General features: G+C 38.4%; 3 protein-coding genes and 1 pseudogene across 5 annotated transcripts in view; 3 read left to right on the forward strand and 1 right to left on the reverse strand.

Moving 5' to 3' along the window:
* Pdcd4 (programmed cell death 4) overlaps window positions 1-5863 on the forward strand; it is a 22955-nt gene extending 17092 nt beyond the window's left edge. The window contains exons 9-13 of one of the 2 annotated variants that reach the window (XM_038349330.1): window positions 2100-2207; window positions 2642-2752; window positions 3249-3388; window positions 5132-5239; window positions 5722-5863. In XM_038349330.1, the coding sequence (XP_038205258.1) occupies window positions 2100-2207; window positions 2642-2752; window positions 3249-3388; window positions 5132-5192 (420 nt within the window). In that variant the 3' untranslated portion in view covers window positions 5193-5239; window positions 5722-5863. Of the gene's footprint in view, window positions 1-2099; window positions 2208-2641; window positions 2753-3248; window positions 3389-5131 lie in introns of both variants that reach the window. The other variant, XM_038349321.1, reaches the window with a different exon arrangement.
* On the forward strand, window positions 5580-7623 carry LOC119806367 (annotated as a pseudogene).
* Window positions 7375-23387, reverse strand: Bbip1 (BBSome interacting protein 1). 2 transcript variants are annotated; one of them, XM_038349343.1, is made up of 3 exons: window positions 23257-23387; window positions 10060-10135; window positions 7375-8872 (listed from the first exon to the last, which is right to left on the reverse strand). In XM_038349343.1, the coding sequence occupies exons 2-3, from the start codon at window positions 10103-10105 to the stop codon at window positions 8706-8708; spliced, it is 213 nt and encodes a 70-aa protein (XP_038205271.1). In that variant the 5' UTR covers window positions 10106-10135; window positions 23257-23387; the 3' UTR covers window positions 7375-8705. The 2 variants fall into 2 exon arrangements, with proteins under 2 accessions (XP_038205271.1, XP_038205279.1); XM_038349351.1 differs by lacking the exon at window positions 23257-23387 and adding an exon at window positions 22996-23123.
* Window positions 22894-23637, forward strand: part of Shoc2 (SHOC2 leucine rich repeat scaffold protein) — an 87504-nt gene continuing 86760 nt past the window's right edge. The window contains exon 1 of the mRNA XM_038349299.1: window positions 22894-23142. The gene's annotated coding sequence lies outside the window, so the exon portion shown is untranslated. The remainder of the gene's footprint in view (window positions 23143-23637) is intronic.

Genomic DNA, 23637 nt, shown 5'->3' on the forward strand with positions numbered 1-23637 from the left:
ATTGACTTATATTATGTGAGTTATCTTTCAATTAAAAAGATTGGAAATAACAATATATGATTTTGAAATTTACATTATTTTGGGTACTCATTTAAATGGAAGCAAGGGTTCAAGTAAATTTTCATTTTTTAAAAAAGTAAAAAATATTTCTGTATATGTGTGTGTGCCTGCTTCTCTGTATTTGTAATGTGTATGTCTTTATGTGTAACGTGTATGTGTGTATATGTGCATGTGTGCCAGAGAGTCCTTTGCATCCCCTGGAAAGTTGTGGCAGTTGTGAGCTATTATGTGGGTGCTGGGAGCTGAACCCAGCCCCACACAAGCGCTGTAAGTGCTGTTAGCTACTGTGCTCGTCTCCTCAGCCCCACGTCCACTTTCTCAGTGACATAGCAAATACAACTTAAGTAACACAGCGCGTAGTTTTTAGTAAACGTACTTGAAATATTAAGTATTCGTATAAAATATGTTAAGTATGTAATATGTATGTTTGTATTAAATACTTTGTGTATGTGTATAATGTGTGTCTGGTATTATGGTGGTGCACTCATGCATATGAGGTACTAGTTTTTGTGCCTGTGCACATACATGGGCATCAGGCGTCGTCCTCTGTTACTCCCCATTGCCTTGCCTTGAGACAGAGTCTCTCACTCAACTAGAAGCTTGATATTTTTTCTTGACTTACTGGCTAGTGAACTTTTGCAATCCCCTTGTCTCTGCCCAGCGGTGCTGGAATCATATTTATGCACGGTCATGCCTGGCTTTTTTTAATGTGAGTGTGGGGCTTTGAACTTTTGGTCTTCATTCTGGTATTCAACCAGTCAAAATACACTTAGTGTCATTAGAAACAAGTGCTTTTCCCAGAAAATTTGTAAGGAATATTATTTTTATTTGAAAAGCTCTTTTGCTGAAAAAAATTTTGCCAGTCTTTTTCTAGAGCCAGAAATGATACTTTCTCCTTTGCTTTAACTGAAGCTCAGTTACTGAAGGTGTTATTTTTTAATGTAATATTTTAATGTGTTTAGGTGTTTTGCCTGTGTAGAGTCTGTATACTACATGTATGCAGTGCTCTCAGAGGCCAGAAGAGGGGAATGAATAGTTGAAGATGGTGGCTAGCCACCATGTGGGTGCTGGGAATTGAACTTGGGTTCTCCAGAAGAGCAGCCATTGTGCTTTTAAACACTGAACCATCTCTCCTCCCTCACTAAATGTTTTGAGATACTGAGTTTCAAATTCTCAATTCTAGAGAGAAGAGAAACTGTGGAAATCTTTGTTTTTGTAGTAATGTCCCAGTATCTCTTACTTTTTGGTTCTCAATTGCATTTAGACCACCCTGATACTTGGTGGCATTCCAAAAAGTAATGGGACTTTATGTTAGTGCCCTCTAGTGGTGTTTAACCCTTTGTCCTTTTCAAAGATTTATTTTAATTACATGTATGTGTGGGTATGTGCACTTGAGTTAGATGCCTATGGAGGAGGACAGAGTTGTGGGATCCTAGGAGCTAGAGTTACAAGTTGTTGTGAGCTGCCGGTAATGGGTGGTCAGAGATAGCCTCAGGTCTGGTCCTCTGCAAGAGCAGTGCATGCTCTTAATTGCTGAACTGTCTCTCTAGCCCCTAAATCACTCCATCTAGTCATTCATTCATCTGTTTATTTGTGTGTTTGTTTTTTGAGACAGGATTTCTCTGTTCAACAGCCCTGGCTGTCCTGGAACTCACCAGGCCGGCCTCAAACTCAGAGAGATCTGCCTGCTTCTGCCTCCAGAGTGCTGGGATTAAAGGAGCCACCACTGCCTGGAAAATCCTTTATTTTTAATAGGATATATTGAAACATTATAGTTACAAGGCAGGTCATCTACATTATAAAACCTGCTTGTGGATACCAGTCATTCCTTAGAAAACCAACGAACCATTCAAAGCCTGGAAGTTTATTTTTTAATTATGAAGAAATTCTTTAATTATGAAAAAAATTATTAAATATTATGACACCACCCTGTCAAATCCCTATATCTAATATTGGTGTGGATGTAAATAAATAATTTAGGTAAGCCCATAGCTTTTAAAAATTAGGAATTCTAACATTGTAACTTTTAAATATAACAGATTGATATGCTGCTTAAAGAGTACTTACTCTCTGGCGATATATCTGAAGCTGAACACTGCCTTAAGGAACTGGAAGTACCTCATTTTCACCACGAGCTTGTGTATGAAGTAAGAGTGCATTCTCATACCCAAGAGGATTGTCTTACCTTTCTTTCTTAAAAATTTATTTTTATTTATGTGTATTGGTGTTTTGCCTGCATGTGTGTCTGTGTATAAGTGAATTACAGACAGTTATGAGCTGCCATGTGGGTGCTGGGAATTGAACCCAGGTCCTCTAGAAGAGCAGTCAGTGCTCTTAACTGCTGAGCTATCTCTCTAACCCTCCAAGAGGATTTTCAGTTGCTCTTTTTATATCACAGTGACCAATATTTATTTAATAACACAAAGCTTTTTTCCTTAAAAATACTAAAATAATTTATAAGTTTATATAATCATTACAAAAAACAATCACTACATGTTAGAGGAGAGATCTGATACATTTTTAGGAGCAGTTTCTCATGAACTGTTAAGAAATTAATTTACTCTTTTTGTTCAATTTTTAGGCCATTGTAATGGTTTTAGAGTCAACTAGAGAAAGTGCATTCAAGATGATCTTAGATTTATTACAATCCTTGTGGAAGTCTTCTACCATTACCATAGACCAAATGAAAAGAGTATGTATGACATTATTTTAAATAATACCTCAACTATATGATTGTATAAAGGTTATGAATTGTTAATGAAGGTTTCTTTTAGTGTATGTGTAGTATGCCTGAGATTTTGTTTGACTTTTTAAATTTTTTGGGTGTGAAACTTATATAACACTTCAGTCTTTTTTAAAAGTATAATTGTTCAGTTTGTGAGATACAAAAGCATTTAAATGACATTTCTTTTCCTATTTAAGTTGTACATGTTTTTTAAATGGTGAAACTATCTTACAAGATAGTAAATGTAGATTGAGAAGTAGATAGTCAGGGAATTTGCTCATTATCTGACATTTGCCTGGTGTTCTTTAGAGAAGTTTTAAAGAAAGCAAATATACTTTATTTTCAAGGTTCAGTTATTGACTTGTTTTGCAGGTTTGCACTGCATCAGTTTATAATATAGTGATGGGTTGTTTCATGGCATCATCATTTTTATGCAGGGTTAACAATTGTAATTTTGTTCTAGGGTTATGAGAGAATTTACAATGAAATTCCAGATATCAATCTGGATGTTCCACACTCATACTCTGTGCTGGAGAGATTTGTGGAGGAATGTTTTCAGGCTGGAATCATTTCCAAACAGGTCCGAGATCTTTGTCCATCAAGGTATTGTGTTTAATACTACTTTCTCATTGTAAAATACTGAATGAGATAGTTGGGGAGCTAAGATAGTTGTGTGTGTGTGTGTGTGTGTGTGTGTGTGTGTGTGTGTGTGTGTGTGTGTGTCATTCTGCTGTCAGGAAAGTGTAGTAGTATCTTTCTTGAAGTGACTGGAGGCCAAGAACTGTCTACTTGTCTACTTAAGAGTTTAGGCTAGCTTGTCCTCTTGCAACTGTGGACAGGACTACCATTTGGAGGGAGCTAATTTTATACAGTGTAGATGTTTACCAGGATGTTAGTAAATGTTATTTCAGAGTAGATATTATCACCAGAAACACAAGAAAATTGGAGATTATTTAATGAACCTTCAAGGTCTCATGACTAATGCCTTGTATTGGCAAAGTGTGAATTCAGACTTTCTAGACATAAGGTCTAAATGCTTTCCTGTACTTGGCAGTGGCTTTCTTTGCTTCACATGATGAAGAACAGACACTGTAGGATTGTTTTTCTCTTTAAGGAATTATATTTGTACCACTAGGATATAATTTAAAGAGTTGATAAGGGCTTTTCCCCTTAATAAGGCGGTATTGTAGCAAGTCAAAGACTTAGCTGTAACCAAACATGTTTTATATACATTTTTGTTTGTTCTTTTTAAGTCTGAAAAATGTAAGCTTTGAATTTTGTTTTGCGAAGAGTCTTAGAAAAACTACTACTAAGATTTATAGGCTCAGAGAGGAGAAGGTGGAGGTGTAGAAATCTCTGGAAATGCAGATCGTGGCTAGATGCCATAATGTCACATAGCATCAGTGAAACCGCCACCTCAGCGGTCACCCTAGCGAGACTTTTTGTCTTCACCATTTCATCCTACCCTGATCTTAGTGTAGTTCTCAGTTTAAGGACACAGAGCAGATTCCTGTCCCAGTACCTTATGGTTGCTTTTTAAGATTCTTTTAAAGCTTGTGTTTGAAAGTCTGGTTATTTTTATTGGGGGCTTTAACTCTGGAGTCATTGAAGAGTTCCTACAGTCTTGTAATATGATACCAGACAACTTTGACTTTGGTCATCATGCTTTTGTATTTGTGTGTTAAGTACACATGCACATGTGATCTTGCATGCTTGGAGCAGAGAGCAGGGGCTAATTCTGCAATAGGTCTGCCTACACCTACTGATGTTGGCTGCTGGCCGATTGTTCTCTGGGGAGAGTGCTGCTGCAGTAGCTGGAGTGCAGTGGCTCTAATAGAGGAGAGTTTCCAAACCACAGCCTTCCCTTAATGGGGCAGATAGGCTAAAGAAATCAGATTACCTTTGGTTGTCTGCAGATTAGGACTTTTCTAAGGCTAAGGGAAATTTAGTTATTGAACATTTTGGTGATATTATTTGTTAACATTATTTATTTATGTGGACATGTGTGTTCATATCATGGTACATATATGGAGGTCAGAGGTCAACTTCTGGGATTTCATTCTGTACCTCCACCATGATGGTCCCAGGATTGATAAGGTTTGGTGGCAAGAGCCTTTACTTTCTTTGAATCACCTTCTGTTTGGCTCACTTGCTTTCAAATTTTATCTGATGATTCTTGAGGCTAAGGTTTCTAGTAGGTAAAAAAAACATCTTTTCAAAGGAATTCAGACACTCGGGCCTTAAACAGAACTCTTTTAAGTCTAAATGTATAAAAAAGATGTCAAGGTTTTAATGTTTTTCGAGTAAGATTTTTACCTGCTTTTGTTTTTGTCCTTTTCATTACAGGGGAAGAAAGCGTTTTGTAAGTGAAGGAGATGGAGGTCGTCTTAAACCAGAGAGCTACTGAAGGCAGAGCTCTTGCAGTCTTAGCTGGGATAGCGGCAGATCTGAACTGTAAGAGTTGTTAGTGCAGGTTTTTTTTTTTTTTTTTTTTGGGTACAAGGCATTTCTGAAATTTTATAAACTTACATACATTTAATGGGGATTTTTGAAGGAAGTATTTTTTTTTTCTTTGGGGGGAAACTAAAGGAGGGACAGAAGAGTAACCACTTAAATGTGGAATATTCTTTGATAAGCTACTATTTCTAAGTGCCATGTTGATGACCTAATCATTCCAGGTTTTGCATTGATGTCTGACTGCCACTCCTTTCTTTCAAGGACAGTGTTTTTTTGTAGTAAAATCACTGGTTTATACAAAGCTTTAGTTAGGGGTCAAGTGAAGCTACTAAGCCCCATGTTGGCTGCTGCTGTGGAAATGCTGTACTTCGGGAATAAACACACACACACACACACACACACACACACACACACACACTTTTGTCTTAAAAAGAACTTTTAAAAGACAAGTTAGTCATGAGACTTTTTCATCTTTCCAGGGAACATATTGATTGGTCTTAAATACTAGACAGTTAAGTAAATGGTGGCTGGAACATCTATTTTTCTACAAAACTGGAAAAATGAACCCGGTTCTACAAGAATGTACAACAAAATAAAACGTGAAGCAGTGTTGATTCTTTAGTGGGAGTACATTTATTTTGTGTGTTGAAAACTTCTTTTAGGTTTCCTATCTAAACTTCATTAGGCCTTGTGTTCATTTCCAAAGTGCAAGACAAAAATGCTTTGTTGTTTGTTGAGACAGTACAGTCTTGTTATGTAGCTCTGGCTGGCCTGCGTACTCAAACTCATGGTAGTCTTTCTGTGTCTACTCTGTGTCCCGAGTGCTGGGAATAAAAGCATGGACCATCGTGCCTGGCTTTCAGAACAAGTACACTTGAGCTTCGTGAATTCAAGTTATTACAAACTTTTTTTTATTTTAACCTTCAAACTTTAATAATAATATAAAAAAAAACAGGACTAGAGAGATCATTAAGCAGCAGTGAGCACCTGCTGCTCTTTCATAGGACCCAAGTTGGATTCCTAGCACCCACATCGTGCAGCTCACAACCTTCAGGAACTTGAGTTTTCTGGGGTATCAGATGTCCTCTTGTGACTTCTATGGACACCTGCATATAGGTGGCATAAACACAGATACTTAAAAATCTTAGAGCAGTGTAATAGTTGAAAAGCCTTTTAAGGTTACACTGGGGAAATACATGCACACTTTATCTTTATTGATCTGAGCTGGAGTTGAATGAAGTTTGTCTAATATATAAACAGCTCTTATCCTTAAATTCTGTTAACGTTTAAAAAAGTATTCTTCAGAAGGAAAACGTGCTCATTGTGCAGGCGGCTCGACTTATCTTTCGCTCTTCTGAAAGGGGATTTGGATCCACAAAGCCGGTCTCTGGAAAGCAACGTAAACCACGTTGTTAGCCTAGAAAAGCATTTCCCAAAGCATGACAACTTCAGCTCGTTAGTTACAGAGGATGGTACTTCTAGCAGTCAGAAGTTGAGGTTAAGTTTTTCTCAGCACAAGACTTCCACAGTTGATGATTCCACAAGAGAGAGTGGCTTATTCGGAGTGGAATGTCTGTCTTCAATTCAAGGCAATGATTTCAAAGGGCCTATCACACATGACTTTAGTGACAGCAGTTTAAGTGTTAGTGATGAGAACACATGTCCTGACCTGTCAGACAACCTATAGAGCAGAGGTAACCATGTAGGTAACTCCAATAAGTAGTCTCATATCAAAAACTAGATTTAAGGGGAGCCAAACATTTTCTTCTTCAGCAGAAGTGAGAGACAGTGTTTCAACACCCGGGGACAGTGGTTTTAGCTTCCTTACCTGGAATAAGTCAGAAGATTCCATTTCTGACCAAGAGGGCTCTTTGCAAGAACTGTTTCAGAAGGGGACTCCCACAGTGGGGGACCTTGTAAAAAAGCCGAAGCATCCTGGAAGGTTGAGGAGACTATCCACTCTCCGGGAGCAAGGCTCCCAGTCAGAAACGGAAGATGAAAAGCAGATGGCCACTGCCAACTCTGAAGCAAGAGTGGGTGCTGCTTCAGGCACCCCGGAGGGTCAGCAAGGCTCCAGTGAGAAGGTCAGGGATTGGGCTTTCAGCTTTAAGAACTTAGCAAATACCCCAGCCTTCAGTTAGTGCATGAGCTCTTTATTAAAAGTAAAAAGAAGAGATTCCAGCAGGAAGATGACCAGGCATTCTTTGAGGAAAGGGATGAGGGGGAAATAGACTTCAGCGTGTTCTGGCTGGACTGATTGGCAAGATGGGCAGAGAACAGCTGGATATCTTGACAGAATTACAGTATAGAAATTTGAAGCATATTTTAACTATGGTTTTAGATTCCTTGACTTCAGAGAGTTTATTCAGGTAAGAAATAAAAGTTGCTCATGGAAGAAAAAAAGTATTCTCTTAAAATAAGTATTAAAAAGTATTTTCTTAAAGTATTCTACTTAAAGCTTTACATTTATCTAAATATCAATATGTAATTACCAATAAATAAGTTACTTTAAAGGGAGATCATATTTCTAACCTCTTTTATGAAGCCTAATTACTTATCAAGGTTTCAAAGTCTGTGGCAATTTTGAAGTCTAGTGACTGCAATCAACCATTATAGTTACAATTTCCAAAATATTTTCTTGGTTACAAGACTAGGTAGTCGTTTAGAAAGAAAACCCTCTAGTGTTTTTTAAAGCTCATATTTATTTTATTGGTTTATTAGTGTGATGGCTAAAATAAGCATTTCAAGGTTTTTGTATTTGGTAATCAACACTTTTGTAATTCTCTATTTCTTAAAATTAGTGTAATTAAAAGCTTAGTTGACTCCAAAATAGCTGAAGGTTTTTTAAAAATCAAATTAGTTAAGAAACCAGCTTTGTTATTACTGCTGTCATTATGGTCAGGCTACATACCATTAAGGATGACATGGTACGTAACTGGTTAAGTTTGTTTCTGGGTAACAATATATTCAGGAATAGAGTTTATTTTCAGATTTAGGTGTCTAAAAAGATGAGGAACCCTTCATCCAGAAAAGACACATCTAATCTCTAACACTACTACAGTAGGTAGGGTGAATAAGGTAATTTAATTTTAAAAACCTTTTCAAGATCCCATAAAACATCATTCAAAGTTTTTTTTTTTTTTTTTTTTGTTTTGTTTTTCGAGACAGGGTTTCCCTGTAGTTTCTAGAGCCTGTCCTGGAACTAGCTCTTGTAGATCAGGCTGGCCTCGAACTCAGAGATCCGCCTGCCTCTGCCTCCCAAGTGCTGGGATTAAAGGCGTGCGCCACCACCGCCCGGTAATAGCAAAGTTTTCTCTTTAACACAAGCCAATGTTTAAGTTCCCAAATTTTGTTTTTTAAAATTATGAATGTCCAGTTTGATTATGTATTTTCAGCCTATAGATGCAGAATAGTTTCTAGTTCTGAACAGGTGAGATGGGTTGTCCCCTTAAAGTGGTACGAGTCAGTGGGCTATTTGCCGGTCTTCTTTTTCTGCCATTTCTTGTTGGCGGATTGTATCCTGTGCTGCTTGCTGCATTTTCTCCAGTTTTTCCAGAGTCAGAGATTTTAAGGGCAAAAGCTTGGGTTTACATAGCACCATTGTGGTTACATCTTCTACAGACAACTGCCCTATTAACAAGAAATAAAAAATTAATTTGAGGAATGTAGACAGAAGTTTTTGTCCCATCCAGTCCTGCAGCTGCTCAGTCGCAAATAAACACAGATAAATAACCATTTATTAATTATAAATGGTTTGGGCTATTAGCTCAGGCTTATTATCAACTAGTTCTTACAACTTAAATTAACTCATAATTCTTATCTATGTTTAGCCATGTGGTTTGGTACCTTTTCTCAGTGCAACATTTTCATCTTGCTTTCTCTGTGTCTGGTTGGTGAACATAGACTGAGCCTTTCCTCTTTCCAGAGCTATTCTAGTCTGGTCAACCTACCTATACTTCCTGCCTGACTACAGGCCAATCAGCATTTTATTGAACAAATAAATCTTACAGGGTACAAGAGCATTATCCCACAGCAGAGGAAGATGCTTGGTGGTTTTGACTTGTGACCAGAATGTGAGTCTAAATCTTACTGTCAGTGAAAAGTTTCTGCTCCTAGACTGACACAGCAGTAATCCCACAGCAACATTCTTAACACTACAGAAGGGACTTCCATATACCACAGCTTTTTGGACCAAATGTTTAATTGGAGGAATATATACACAACACAGAAATATAGCAAGGTGCAATATTTAACATGAATGCTCAAATTATGAGTTATTTAACTGGAATGGTTAGCTTTTCTCACTAGAGTATGACTTTAGGTTACTTTCCCCATATTTTCAATCTTCCTTTAAATTCCATTTCACTGAGAATTTCACATTGTATTCTGCAATGAAGCACAACACAACAGGTTTTTTTTTTGTTTTTTTTTTTTTTTTTAAAAACAAACAGGTTTTCTCTGTGGCTCTGGAGACTGTCATGGCCTGGAACTAGCTCTGGTAAACCAGGCTGGCCTCCAACTCACAGAGATCCACCTACCTCTGCCTCCCAAGTGCTGGGATTAAAGGTGTGCACCACCACTGCCCAGCTCAGGTACAATAAGATTTATAGATACGAGAAACAGTATTTAATTTGGTATCCTTTGTTGAGAAAAGTGAGATTTTTACAACCTACTCATGAAAACAAAATATAAGTGAGAGTGGACTGTAAATGAGGCATGTAACCCCAGAAGATGTAGGTACTTAGCTATTCTGCTGTGAGATACCCATCACCTGGTAAGTCTCTAGTAGTCTACAACAAAATACTTGTGAAATATACCTTGTTTTGGAAGGACTTCCCGGAACATCAACTTCACTTCAGCCATCTATAACTGCTGGATACAGTGCTTTTGCTCCTTCAATGAGAAATCAGTTACTGACATTAAAATTCCCAAAGAATTTCTGGCGACCATAGCTGAAACAAATACTATAGAAAGTAAAGAGCCCTATCTGTAAGGTTTCCTCAGCAGTTCTCTGTGGTTCTCTGAAATAAGGCTGAGACATTTTACATGTATCTAGATCTTGTCAGTCTTTATTCAATAGTAACTGGAATGCTAACCATTCTACCTTTCTCATCCTAGAAAGAAATTTGTAAAACTTCAGTTCTCTTTTTGCTTTTGCATTTTTTATTTGTTTCTATTTTGTTTTTTGAGACAGGGTTTGTCTGTGTAACAGCCCTGGCTGTCCTAGAACTCATCTGATGACCAGACTGGCCTCAAACTCAGAGACCCGCCTACCTCTGCCTCTCAAATGCTGGGATTAGTAGCGTGCACCACCACTGCCTGACATGCTTTCTTTTTTTAAAAAAGGAAATCATTCAGTTGAGAAAAGGCATATAGTAAGGCATCTTAGTTCACTGACAGCTTCTCTCGAGAAGACACTCACACCAGTCTAACTACCAGCTGAAAAGGGGTGCGGCAGAGGTGACGAGGTAGTAATAGGCAACACTTCCTAACATTCTTTCTTGTGTTGCTGACAGCTGATTCCTAACTTTCAATTCTGGGTTGCTCAGCTGTAATCTGTAAGCAAGCTATGAAATAGACATGAAGTATGCTCTGGTAGTTCCACCGAGATACTATATGCTAAAGGACCAGGATACACGTTCCTGTAGTATTACGGCTATCTAAGCCAGTAACACTTGTTCAAGATTACAGCTATACTGTCTGCTCTAAGTTCCTGGATCAAGTTGTAGAATGGTGCCTTTCTAAATACGCTCTTCTAGACAGTGCCATCCATTCAGCAATGCCTCACTACACTGATGCAACCTTACTATGTCTTTCACAATGTTACTACCAAGATTTATTATTTATAAAGTGGTGATGCTGGCTTGGTGCCTGCTTTTCCACCCACTGCAAATTAATTATAACCAAATGAAGCTGCTTTTGTTCTTTGTCATTCTTGTTCCACTCCTTAGACATTCCTAATATAAGCTTTCTACTTTGTGTTCTTCAACTGATTATCTTCTCATTCAAATTACTCTGGAATGTCTAGGTTCCTGAGAACCTCTGTTTTTCAGAAGTCCTGTCTTCAAACTTTATTCCTGTTCACACTCTCTGTTCTATCAGGGAGAGTAGATGATGTAAGGAATAGGCCAGGAAAGCAACTCTTCTCTAAATGGAGTGTGAGGTAAGTATACCATGCAATTTCCTTAGAATGTGCAGCCCCAAATACATTTTTCCTTCCTATTTAGGCCCGAAACTTAATACTCAAGCCTTTTCCTTCAATGTTGGGTGGCAGACTGATAGCAGTGCATATCCCCAATTAGATCAGTATAGCCACTGAGCCCTCTTGTATCTCCATTAAAAACATCAATGAAAATCCCGTGCCTGCATCAGATCTGACATGTCACTGAAAAGGATGGGCATTACTGACTGAGAAAAGTAAAGCACAGTAGTTTCCTACATACAAGCAAGGTGCTGCCTATTACGATAGGTTAAGTTTTAGCTGTTTACAGAAAGAGCAACTCTAGTTTTGTATAATTAAGTCACTACTCTTGTTTTCCTTTGGTTTTTACCTCAAACATCCAAAACACAGGAGGAAAAACAATGATACTTTGTGTTCATCTGTTTGACTGAGCCATTGTTAGTGGAAAGGGTGTGGGGCTCAAGGACTGGCGAAGAATGTGTTGACACTTGTGAGGGTAACATCAGTGCCCTTGTTTGCTTAGGCGGTTTCTGCTTTAGTAGGACTGATTCTTGTTCTAGGCCCCTTAGGCCTTGACAGGAGAGAAACAGGAAGGGAAGGGCTAAAATAAGCAAGGTGGAGATCTAATGGCTAGCGTTGGCCAGGATACGCACTTTTGATAATTGCCCTGGGAGTCTAGAGTATGAAGGAACATTCTTTTTTCTCATAGCAGTCTGCTACTCACCAAACACAAGTGTTTTGTAGGGTGTAGTGATTTCTAAGGAGTTGTGGCTACTTCTGAGCAGTTATCAATGCAGATGGGATATATACAAAACCAGAGATGGATGGATCAAAAGAGAAATAACAAACATATATTACTGAAATGTGTATTGGAAAACTGCCATGAGGGCCCACCATATGCCAGACAGTGTTCATCAGTGAACAAAAAAATCTTTTGCCTTTTGGAGCCTGCAGCTGGGGATAAGGGAAAAGAAACAACAAAGTAGCTTAGTACAGACAGAAGTTTAAATTGATTGCTGGAAGACAGTAATCCAAGGAAAATCATGATGGTTCCATTAGGATGACACTTTAAGCAAAGACTTTTTATATGTGTGAGTTTATGTGCTACGCTTCTGAAATGTGGACAAATCAAAAAGCCTGTTAACTTCCACAGCGAAAGAAGGCTTATGGAAATGAGCACCCTCTTTCAACTTTTTTAAAGAGCTACTTTGCTTTATCTACTAAAACCAAGTATTTGACCTCAGAGCTATCATCCCTAATAAAACTACAGCAGATGTTTATGAGTCAGGATGGCCACTCAGCATTGCATTAAAAATGACCTTGACTAGCAACATGTTCAGCAATACTGAGCCCACTTGTTCACCAACTGGCCAAGAGATAAATTATGGGTTATGCACAGACTAGAATGCTATCTCAGATTAAAAAAATGACCCAGATTGTGATGGCATATTAAGACATATTAAAAGTTTTGGAGCCTGTCCTGAAACTCGATCTGTAGACCAGGATGGCCTTGAACTCACAGAGCTCTATTTGCCTGTCTCTGCCTCCTGAGTCTGGGATTAAAGATGTGCGCTGTCACCGCCTGGCAAGTTTAACACAGCTAAGTGCAGTGTCACTACACTACTGTCTGTCTTCAGACAGGGAAACTGGAAACACTGTGCCGTTTCCTTCCCTTTCTAACGTTTATAATCTCTCTTGGAGAACACAGTTCTGATGGGCAGTGTACTTTAAAATCCTGAGAAGTCAATGCAAGCCTACCACAGTAATGGATGTCTAAAATGAATGCAAAAGAACTCAAAGAAAAACAACATTTGTCATATGATATTTTACTGTTTTTGGAGCATTGAAAGACTCGTCTAAGAAAGATGGCTTTTAAAATCAGCCATGTATTTGGACAAGTTGGAAGAGAAGATCACTAAAGTGTCCTTTTTACCTCAGAGTCTTACCTGCAATTCATCACGTTTCTAAATCAACAAATATTTTTCAATTGTAATAGTTACAAAGGACATGATTTCTACATACTTAACATCAATTTTTAAAACATCCAATGTAAACAGCAGTTTGGTAGCTAACATTTTAATAAAAAGTTCTTAGAGCTTTTATATTATTCATTTTAATCCCTAGATCTCTTTATTTCTAACACAATTTTAATCTAATGTAACATTTTCATACTTGGTATGTTACTGATCGTACTAGCATATTAGCTGGTTACAAAAATTTAAATAAATTAGGTTAATAAAATTAAAACTTTACACATTGTTAAAATTACTGACCACACATCTGTTACTAAGGACTTTTTTTCTCAGTAACTTTACATATGTTTGGCCGAGAATTTATTGGAATTGCTATAATCTGACTTTTCATTTATACAGGCATAAGTACTGAGATGGGATGGGAAAAATTTTTGTTTGAACTTGTTATATATTTAAAAGTCATAGTGACCTATTATTAATAATTAATTCTAGTGAACAACAAATTAGTAAATTAATTTTTCCTGTGTATGCTAGGCTAGCATTTCACTAATGAGCTGCGTCCTTAGTGCCTACACTTCCTTGTGTAGTTTTGGAAGTTAAGCACTGAGCAGTTCCTTTTGTGAAAGCTCAGCATTCCCTAAGAATCCCAAGTCCTTAGTCTTGAAATGTGCTTTATTTACTGTCGCTGGTACTCAAGAGATTTTGGTTCTTGAAGTATTTCATCGCAGTAAAATTCTACACTGGCTAGGAAAATGCCTATTTTTTTTTTTTTTTTTTTTTTTTTTTTAATCTTAGCCTTGCTTGCCTTCATTCTGCTCTGATTTTCTTTAGGTGTCTTGAAGCATATGTGTACCCTCACATAAATACTACTCATTTGTAAAATCACATTATGTTGTACCTAGAGATATTAATAGATTTTTCTGAGAGAATTTTATAGTTAACTAAAATTTGAGATGCTCTATGAAGGAAAAGTTATTTTCCTTTTTAACATCAAAACTTTCTTGAAACTTAAATGTACTAACGTATGTAATGAATTTGCATCAGGAGAATTGAAAATGTATTATTTGCCAAATTTATTTGATCCTGGACTCCTTTAAAAATGCTTACATGGTATAGCACCTACTACAGCATGTAGATGTGTGGTAAGACACATGATAGGCGGAGCACATTCCAAGGAAAACACCATTATTTACAGTATAATAGGGCTACTTTGAAATCACCCTTTTCCTGAATTATTTATTTATTTATTTATTTATTTATTTATTTATTTATTTATTTATTTTTTGGTTTTTCGAGACAGGGTTTCTCTGCAGCTTTTTTAGAACCTGTCCTGGAACTAGCTCTTGTAGACCAGGCTGGCCTTGAACTCACAGAGATCCACCTGCCTCTGCCTCCCGAGTGCTGGGATTAAAGGCGTGCGCCACTACCGCCCGGCATCCTGAATAATTTATAAAGATCAATTCAATATGGTTTATCTTCTTTCCTTAGTAAGTGGAAAGTTCAGACACTCTTGGAAAACACTGTCTTTTAAAGGAACTACTTTAACATGAACAGAGAAATATCTTGCAGAGTATTTGAGAAATGAAAATAACAGCTGTTTGCTGTTGCCTGTAGGATAGCATTCTATGACACAAGCACAGCATCGTGACAGTTGTGCTGCACGCACATGTAGACATCCGGGGTTCCCTCCCTCTGTGGCTCTCTATCTTACACTTGCAGCTGCAATCACTGAAGTATCTTCAAGACAAAAAGACCTGCAAAGATGTAAAAGCTGTTCTAGGAGGACAACTGAAAGGCGCTTTAAATAGTCTAATACAGGTAGTGGATGTTTCAGTGTTGGCAACCAGCTGGATCACAGAAAAAAAAGAAGAGGAGCTTTGGTTATGGTGTCTCTTCAGAGCAATATAACACCGACTTAAAACATCACAATTCAGGTTTAGGTTCAGCAAGTGTGTAAGTTCAGTTGGAAGCTAAAAATGACTGAGGCACACAGAGTCAGCTGTACATCAGTATCAATGACAGGTACAAAATCACTCGGGTGGAAAATGGTGGGTGGTAGGATTAGTGGTAAAAACACAGGAATACACAGCAGTGAAGAGAAGCATCCTTTTAAAGCATTTTGCTTATTTTGTATATGTGTAGATGCACACATGCCATACTAATGCATGGAAAATAGAGAATTCATATCAAGCCTCACATCAATCCCTAGCAATAAGAGTTCAATGAATATTAGCAATACTGTACTGTACCACTATAATGATGTCATAAAACTAGATTCTCAGAAAAAATGAAGTCTAAAAAAGTTATGGGGGTTTATTACTAATATTTAATAAAGAAAAACATACCAGTAAGGAGGAACATTTCAGAATTATTCACCCATCATCCATCAACCAGGTCAGAACCTGCTTGCCTTCTGAGTTCCGTTGTGTTTTACAGTGGTATGGCTATAGACTCCCATCATTCTCTGTAAGTCACACTCTCTTAGTAATGATCTTAAACACAGATTAGTTTGAATGTATCTGGGTGGTGATGCTGTAGGGCTTTAATGCCAGCACTTGGGATGCAGAGGCAGGAGGATCTCTTGACTTCAAGGCCAGCCTGGTCTACCAAGTGAGTTCTAGGATAGCCAGGCTACACAGAGAAACCCTGTCTTGAAAAAAATTTAATATACTTATATGTATGTACCTTAACTTCATGTCACTGTTTAGAAGAAAAGTCATATGTATTAAGACATTTGAGTAGAATGTGTGTGCATGTAAATTTTTTTTTAACCTCAAAAGGCAATTTTAGAATTGAAATTACTTTGGGTACAGCTAAAAAACAAGTAAGAAAACTTGAATTACCCACCTCACATTCATCCCCCAATATGTAAAAAGCAAACTGTGAAAGACTAGGAAAAAGTAATCACGTCTAAGATTATAAAGTTGTTAAGTGAAGAAAAAGGACTTGGACTCTCATCTGCCACAATCCATTACCTGGTCCTCTTTTCAGTTTTCTCTATGCTACACCTGGGCAAATATCTTGGAAGCCCATTAAAAGAACACATATTTAAGATGTTAGACAGAGATGAGACTACCATGAGTAGAAACAAGTGAAGAGTAATACACTCTTCACAATCTATTGGAATGGTCATCTTTGAAGCCATTAATATTGTTAGAAATCAAAGTAAAAATGAGTCAGTCTCAGGAATGTGTACGTATTTAAATAGTAACTATGGCATACAAACTTAAGTACTATATTTTTTTCTCTTTCACAACTGTTACAGACAATATATGTAGCACGTGAGTGAGCTTTCTTAATTTTTAGATTGAGTATTCTAGTTAGTTGTTATGTTTGATAGCACCCTGAAAAAAGTATGGGTTTTATTTACAGTTTTTTTTTTCTCCAGTGCTGGAGATCAATTCAGGGTCTTGCATGTGATAAGCAAGTCCTCTACTATGGAGTCTCAGCCCTAAGTTACTATGTTTTAAAAGAATGTTCCAGCAGAGCAGTCACATTTGGAGCAGACATGCAATATGTTAAATAGCTAGACAGGGCTATAAGCTTTAGGTCATATCTTTGTCTAGCTATCTGGGAAATGCAAGCTGTGGTCACAAAGTGGTAGAAGGGGTGACAGATTACTGAGATCTAACTCCAGTTATAAGAATATGGATCAGAAACATCAAAATCAAGACCCAGGACAGGATTTGGATCCATTTCTAAAACTGTTCTAGCTCACAGGAATATTTGGTTTTGTATTAGAAGTCACTCTCATAGGAAAATGTCTTCTCCTTATATTGCCCACCATTCCTGTTATTTGGTCTTCACTATCACTCTTTCCCGTGTTAAATAAACTCATCAGCTTATCCTAATTTATAGAAAACCCATCTCTAAAGTATGAAATGGAATGCTTCAGAGTAGTTTAGGGGTTCTATGTGTTTCAAACAAGCCATGACAACAAAAGCTTTCGGAAAACAAGCTTGAGGTAAAAATTTTCTTTTAGTAATCTATTTACATTTATATAAATAAATGTAAATTTATTTACATATAGAGTTGTACTCTATGCTAATTAGGTAGCTGTTTTTGCTGTTTCATGTATTTACTTTAAATGAGATACCTAAGTTATACTGATGGTTAACTTAGCTGTGTGACCCTGAATACATTCCTTAACCATTATGCAGCTTGGCTTTCTCATATAAAACATACTTCATATCTCAATACTTATCCAAAATTAAAAGTTCTACATAAAGAGCAGGTAGACAAATGCCTAGAAATTCAGCATGGTTTACTACCCTAGGTCAGATTTTTATGCCATGATGGACTTGCTCTACACCGCCATTAAGGGATCTTCTAAGTTCCAAGACCTTTCGATTTTTGTAGACATTGTATTCCCTATATGACAGCATGATCTATTTAAGTGTTTTTCTTTAACATTTTTTTTACTTATTTAAATTTAAAGCAGCATGCACTGCCAAGTTGTATCCTTAAATGTTTTTTAGAATGTGTGATAAAGCAAATGTACTTTATAATATCTACAACTCGAGGCTGAAATCATGTGCAAGGTTTTAAGTGAGCAGTGAAGAGTAGAAACCTATATGGACTGTAACCAAGGGAACGGAAATCTGTTGTATGTTAGAAATCTATCTTGAATCTTTGGCCGAGATGACAAGTGACTTGATTCTTACCAACAGAAGTAATAGTGTGATGTGGGATTCTCCTCTGTATGCTGTGAATACCATTGGTTAATAAAGAAGCTACTTTGGGCCTGTTGCAGTGCAGAATGGGGCAGGACGGGAATTCTAAGCAGAGAGAGGAGGAGAGAGTAGGTGGCATCAGGGAGATGTCATGTAGCTGCTGGAGGAGAAAGACGCTAGGTACTGGTAAACCACGGGTCTCATGGTAAAATATAAAATAATAGAAATGGGTTAATTCAAGATGTAAGAGCTAGCTACAAATACCCTTAAGCTATTGGGGAAACAGTGTTGCGCTTAATGTTTCTGTGTGATTATCTCAGGTCTGAGCATTTGGGAAACGAACAAGTAGCCTCTGACTACAATAGTGCTTTAAAGCATTTTGTGACTCTTTAAACAAAGTCGTAATGCTTTTATGAAACATAGACATCATAATGCTGGAGCTCTATAGTCCCAGACTAGTTTAATTTTTTTTATTCTGGTCTGCTGGATGTTTAAAAAGTGTTTGAATCAGTTTTGAAAACCTGAAGATTTGACATAAAATCCAAATTTTAGCTGTATTTGGAATATTTGATAAACATGTTCTCTCCAGTTCTCTAGTCCTTAGGATTCCCATTTCTTCCTTCCTCCTGCCAGCTCAGCTGTTAAGCACATCTAACACTGACCTGCAGTAAAATAGAGCCACTGCAGTTGTCTAACTGTACCAGTTGTGCAGGGATTGACTTTTGTTTGATTTTTTTTTTTTTTTAAGTTGGAAACCTAGTCTTTAATGTCTGTGCCATTTCTCCAACTTCCCCTCCCCTTCTTGAGACAGGACTGGGATGCAGTTGCTTAGGTTGCTTTGGGACTCCTGGGCTCAAGTAATAGCCCCTGCTTCATCCTCCAGCAGAGCTGGTGCGATTGATGAAAACCGCCGGATCTGGCCTACTAGGAACTAAGATTCAAATCCTAGATATTGAACCACCAGAAGCAATCCTATTATACAAAGGATATTCATTGTTAGGGCTTTTAAAATAAATTCTTTTGTAAATACTCTTTTAAAGTAAATTCAGTTTGGCTGGTGCAGTTTCAAGTGGGCATAGCATAGAACTGTAGGAACAATGACAAAAATCTTGTTTTATTCAAATGTTGAAGTTGAATGATGAAGTTTCAAAAACAGATTTTGGGAGAATGGGTATTAAATTTTGGGCCTTTTGTGTACTAACTGGACATTCACCACTGAGCTACACCTCCAGTCCCATAGAGCTTGTCCAGTGTAAGCTAATAAGGAAAAGGTGAGAGAGTGAGCCCTGAACGAATGCTTCCAAGTAGATGTACAGTAGTAACACCCACTTTTACCCAAGCAAATGCTCATCTGCCAGCAGAGTGTGGACTGCTAACATCCATGTGGAGAAGCCAGCTGACATCAGACCTTAGACAGCTGGAGACACAGCAGCTTCTCCTCTGCTCTGCTAGCTGGCATTGGCTAGTATAGATGTGCTGCAACATGCTTAGTCTGGCCGGTCAGACTCATGCTAATAAAATGTGTGCTGTCTGGTTTCTGATGTGCCTGAGCCTCGGAACGGGAGCTGCTCCTGGGGATCTGGATGATGTCATAGCACTGGGAGACTCCACTAGCACATACCACTATTAAGTTCGTATTCACCTCATGTGAAATACTGTTCTTTAATAACCTGTTTTAAAATTCAGGTCTAGGTGATATTTCTTAAAAATACTAACTTTTAGTCTCGTGAAAAGTTAATTAGTAGCTGACATAACTAGTTAGCTATTTCCACAGTATATAAGAAAAAATTATTTGATAGTTTACATTGCTTTCTAAAGCTCATTTCTCAAATCTCAGATTTTGTGCATAAAAATCTTGCTTTATTATTAAAAATGTACACTTTTTCTAAAGTCCTCCAGAATCAATGAATTAGAATCTTTTTTGTTTTTGACATTAAATTTGCAGAACTGTCTATCTCACTGACCTTTAAACATTTAATGCCTAATATGTGCCTAAATTATACTGATTTAGAAGATAACCATCATACTGTGACCATATTCTTTGAGCTATGAGGCAAGCTAAAGTACTTGACATAATATTTGAGTTCTGTTCAAATTTAGTTTTAAACGGCCCACAGACACTTACTAGTGAATGGTCATATTCCTGAAATCCAGGTCTGATTCTAAAACCTAGTCTTAACTACTATATTATTTAGCCTTCTTGAATTTAGTACCAAGCTAAAATTGTTTCACAATCATATATGAGCACACTTCCTCCTATACAAAGAAAATAACTATTGAAACATGTTATTTTAACTTTCAGTATGATAGCTAAAACATTCTACACTAACCTAAGAGATTTCTTTTCACTTTCAAGATGAAAAGTAAGTGTAGGGTGTATTCTTGGGAGTTTTCCTCTTGTGATTATCAACTAAATTCCACAGTTCTCTATCCATTGGGCAGAGAATGTTACTAATGAACTCAGTGTTAAGTGTAACCTTGGTTTTGCAATTTTTAATAGGCAATGCTTACTACCAAAAAGCTATCATAGAAACAACAGGAACAATTAGATCTTGCAGAAGAATTTCAGGGAGAAAATAACATTGCCTAAACTGGACTGTGGCCAGATGGACCACAGTTGCTGTGCTATCCGCTCTGATAACATCAAGATTGTGTGTTTGAATCACAGAGCTACAATCTTTCAACAGCAGTCCACAGGGTGCCAGGACTTGAAACTCAAGAAACTATGCTGACATCAGTATACTGTGCTGTAGATTTCATTGCATCAGCTTCAAGCATAGGCGAAGTAGCAATATTTATTAAAGGGAGACAGTCTATATTGCCAGCCCAGAGTACTAGTAAACACTCTATAGACACAAGCAAGTTAAATGTTAAACTTTCAGCACGCTAAATGGGATGGACTTCACTAGCAACACATGGCAAGGGTACATGTAGTTGCATTTGAGAACACAAATGGAAAAATAATACTGTTACTTAGTCATGTACAAGAAAGAAGCTTAATCAAGCCTCTTGATTCTTGAACTTCTAGGTCACATGAAGTAAGGAAAGGGATCCATTTTCAACAATACTTCTGGTTGACGTCTTCAAAATGCCCATGTCACAGAGGGGAAGAAGATAGGACAATTCTAAAGTTAAAGAGTGGTAATGTCCATGTACATTACAAAGTTTTGACAGAATTTTGATTTGTATATTCTTTGTATTTTACTTTAGAAAACTGAAAATTTTCTTGGTTGTAATGATACTGTATTTTTCAGTTTCTTTATTTCAAAATTCTTAGGAAATTCATATAGGAAATCTTATGAGTGTCTAACAGCACACCTATAACCTATTTTTTTAAATAGTAATAAGTTAGGAATGTGAGGAAAGAAATGTGTATACAGCAAAATGTTAACAAGTATTCTACATAAGTAAATGGCGCACGACTGTACAGTCTCTAGCCCCCCCCCCCTTTTGGAGACCGGATTTCACTATGTATTCCAGCGGCTTTGACTTGAGATCCTCTTGCTTCAGCCTCCTGGGTGCACCACACCTAAGCTCTTTTAGCTTTGCAATGTCTGCGCATTTTCACAATAAAACAGATGGGGGGGGGGGGCGCATGCTGTAAAGATTTCAGAGGGTAGACCTAAGAAAACACTCAGTACCGGAGACTACGCTCAATTTCTGATACAGCGCAGAACAGTAACACGGCTAGCAGTCTCAGACATCCAGAACAGAGCTAACGAGGGAACCTTTTGTCAGTGCACGATTAGGTGCAGAGCTGGCGAATCCCACACAAACCATTGTATTCATGCATAAGCACAGTTGTGAGGTTAAAAATATGTAAGCAGCGGATACATTAAATAGTGACTACTATAAGACATGCAAGAAGTGCTATATAAAGGCTGCAGAGATGGCTCAGGGGTTGAGAGTATTTCCCGCTCTCCAAGAGGACCCAGGTTCAATTCCCAGCACCCACATGGCAGTTTGCAATACAACTGTAAGTCTAGTTTCTGGGGATCTGACACTTTTTCAGACATACACGCAGGTGAAACACGAACTACATAAAAATAAATGATTTTTAAAAGTGCTATATAAGCTTGTGGGAAATCACTTCCTGTTGGAGAGATTTTGGAAATCCATCTCCAAGGATTACAGAATCATGGGCACAAAACTCACAAAAGGTCATCAGACTAAATAACCTCAGAGAAGACAAGAGAACTTCATTTTTGCCTGGCACACAGGTAGAAAAGGTAGGTTTGCACTCTCGTTATCCGTTGGTTAGGTACAAGCAATTCTTAATTTACCAGAAAATTATCTTTTTCTTGTAGTTTACTATTCAATCTGTAGATACAGAACGACTGACTTCTTGACTCAAAAAGCCTACAGAAGGAACTACATGGTATAATTTCTTGGAAAAACATACAACATTTTTGGTGTTTTTTTAAAAAGAATATTTACAAGCATTAAGTTGTTTGATAAATTGTAGACACTCACGACTACTACAGTACAGTATATCCTTACAAAGAGCCCAGGAAGAGAAGGCAGAAAAAGATGAAAACTGGCGGGGGGAAAGTCACCTTTTTCTTTGATAGTTGGGGTGGGAATTGATTCCTTTTTGATCCTGAAATACAGTCCTTAAAGGTCAGGGAGTACTGTACTAGATAGGAACTCCTGGAGGCGTGGTCAGGAGCTCAGCTAAGCAGTTGCTAGGGACCCAGGCTCCCGGGTCGGCCTTCTGGCCAGCCTGGCGGAGTATTGGGCAGCCTCGCCCTCCAGGGAACCTCAGAGGGGCGGAGGGAAGGCTGGCCACCGCCCTACCAGCCGGAAAGAAAACCCTCCGCCAGCGGAAGCGGCCCTAGGCCCTACCAGTCTTCTCAGAGCTCCCTGCACGCGGTTCATCCTTCCTGGCCGGCCCGCACTTGGTGACGGGGCACGAAGCGCACTCACCTCACTCTTCAACTCTGGGAGAGGCGGCACCCCCTGGAGCGCAGGCAGGGGCGACTACTCCCACCTTCTGGCTAGGACTCTACTAGGAAGTGCCAAGCGCAACTTCCGGCGCGAGGGAGTTTTGAAGCTCTAAGTTATTTCTTCTAGGTAAGTGATCAGGCATCTCAGTAAAAGGCCTGAAAACAAAGCCTGCGGTTCCCGAGTATGAATTAACTCGTCTACCGTAGACTGGCTGGTCATCTCTCCTGTAGGTATACTTACGGGTTCCTTCCTTCCCAGACGGCTCCGCTGTTGCCCGGGGTAACGGGGACGGAATGAAGGAAACGTGCATACGTCAAACGGGAGACAGGAAACGCCTCTTGCCATTATCAATTATGGCTGTCTGGCCTTCTACCGTCACTTCCGCCTGGGAGTTGTTTCTCTACCCGGCTGGAGGCTTTCTCTGTGGCCCAGCTAGCCAGCGACGCCCAGTGGGCGGGAGACCGCGCACAGCCGCGGAGGAAAGGAAAAGGGCGGGGAAAGGGAAACTGGCAGCACTACCTCCCTCTGATTGGACAACTGCATTTGCTCTAGCTCCGCCCTTCTATTCCTCCTAGCGAATGCCAGGCTTGCTAGGAGCCCCGGGGCGGGGCGATTGGAGCC

Source organism: Arvicola amphibius, chromosome 1 (assembly GCF_903992535.2).
Source record: "Arvicola amphibius chromosome 1, mArvAmp1.2, whole genome shotgun sequence".
NCBI classification, from domain to species: domain Eukaryota; kingdom Metazoa; phylum Chordata; class Mammalia; order Rodentia; family Cricetidae; genus Arvicola; species Arvicola amphibius.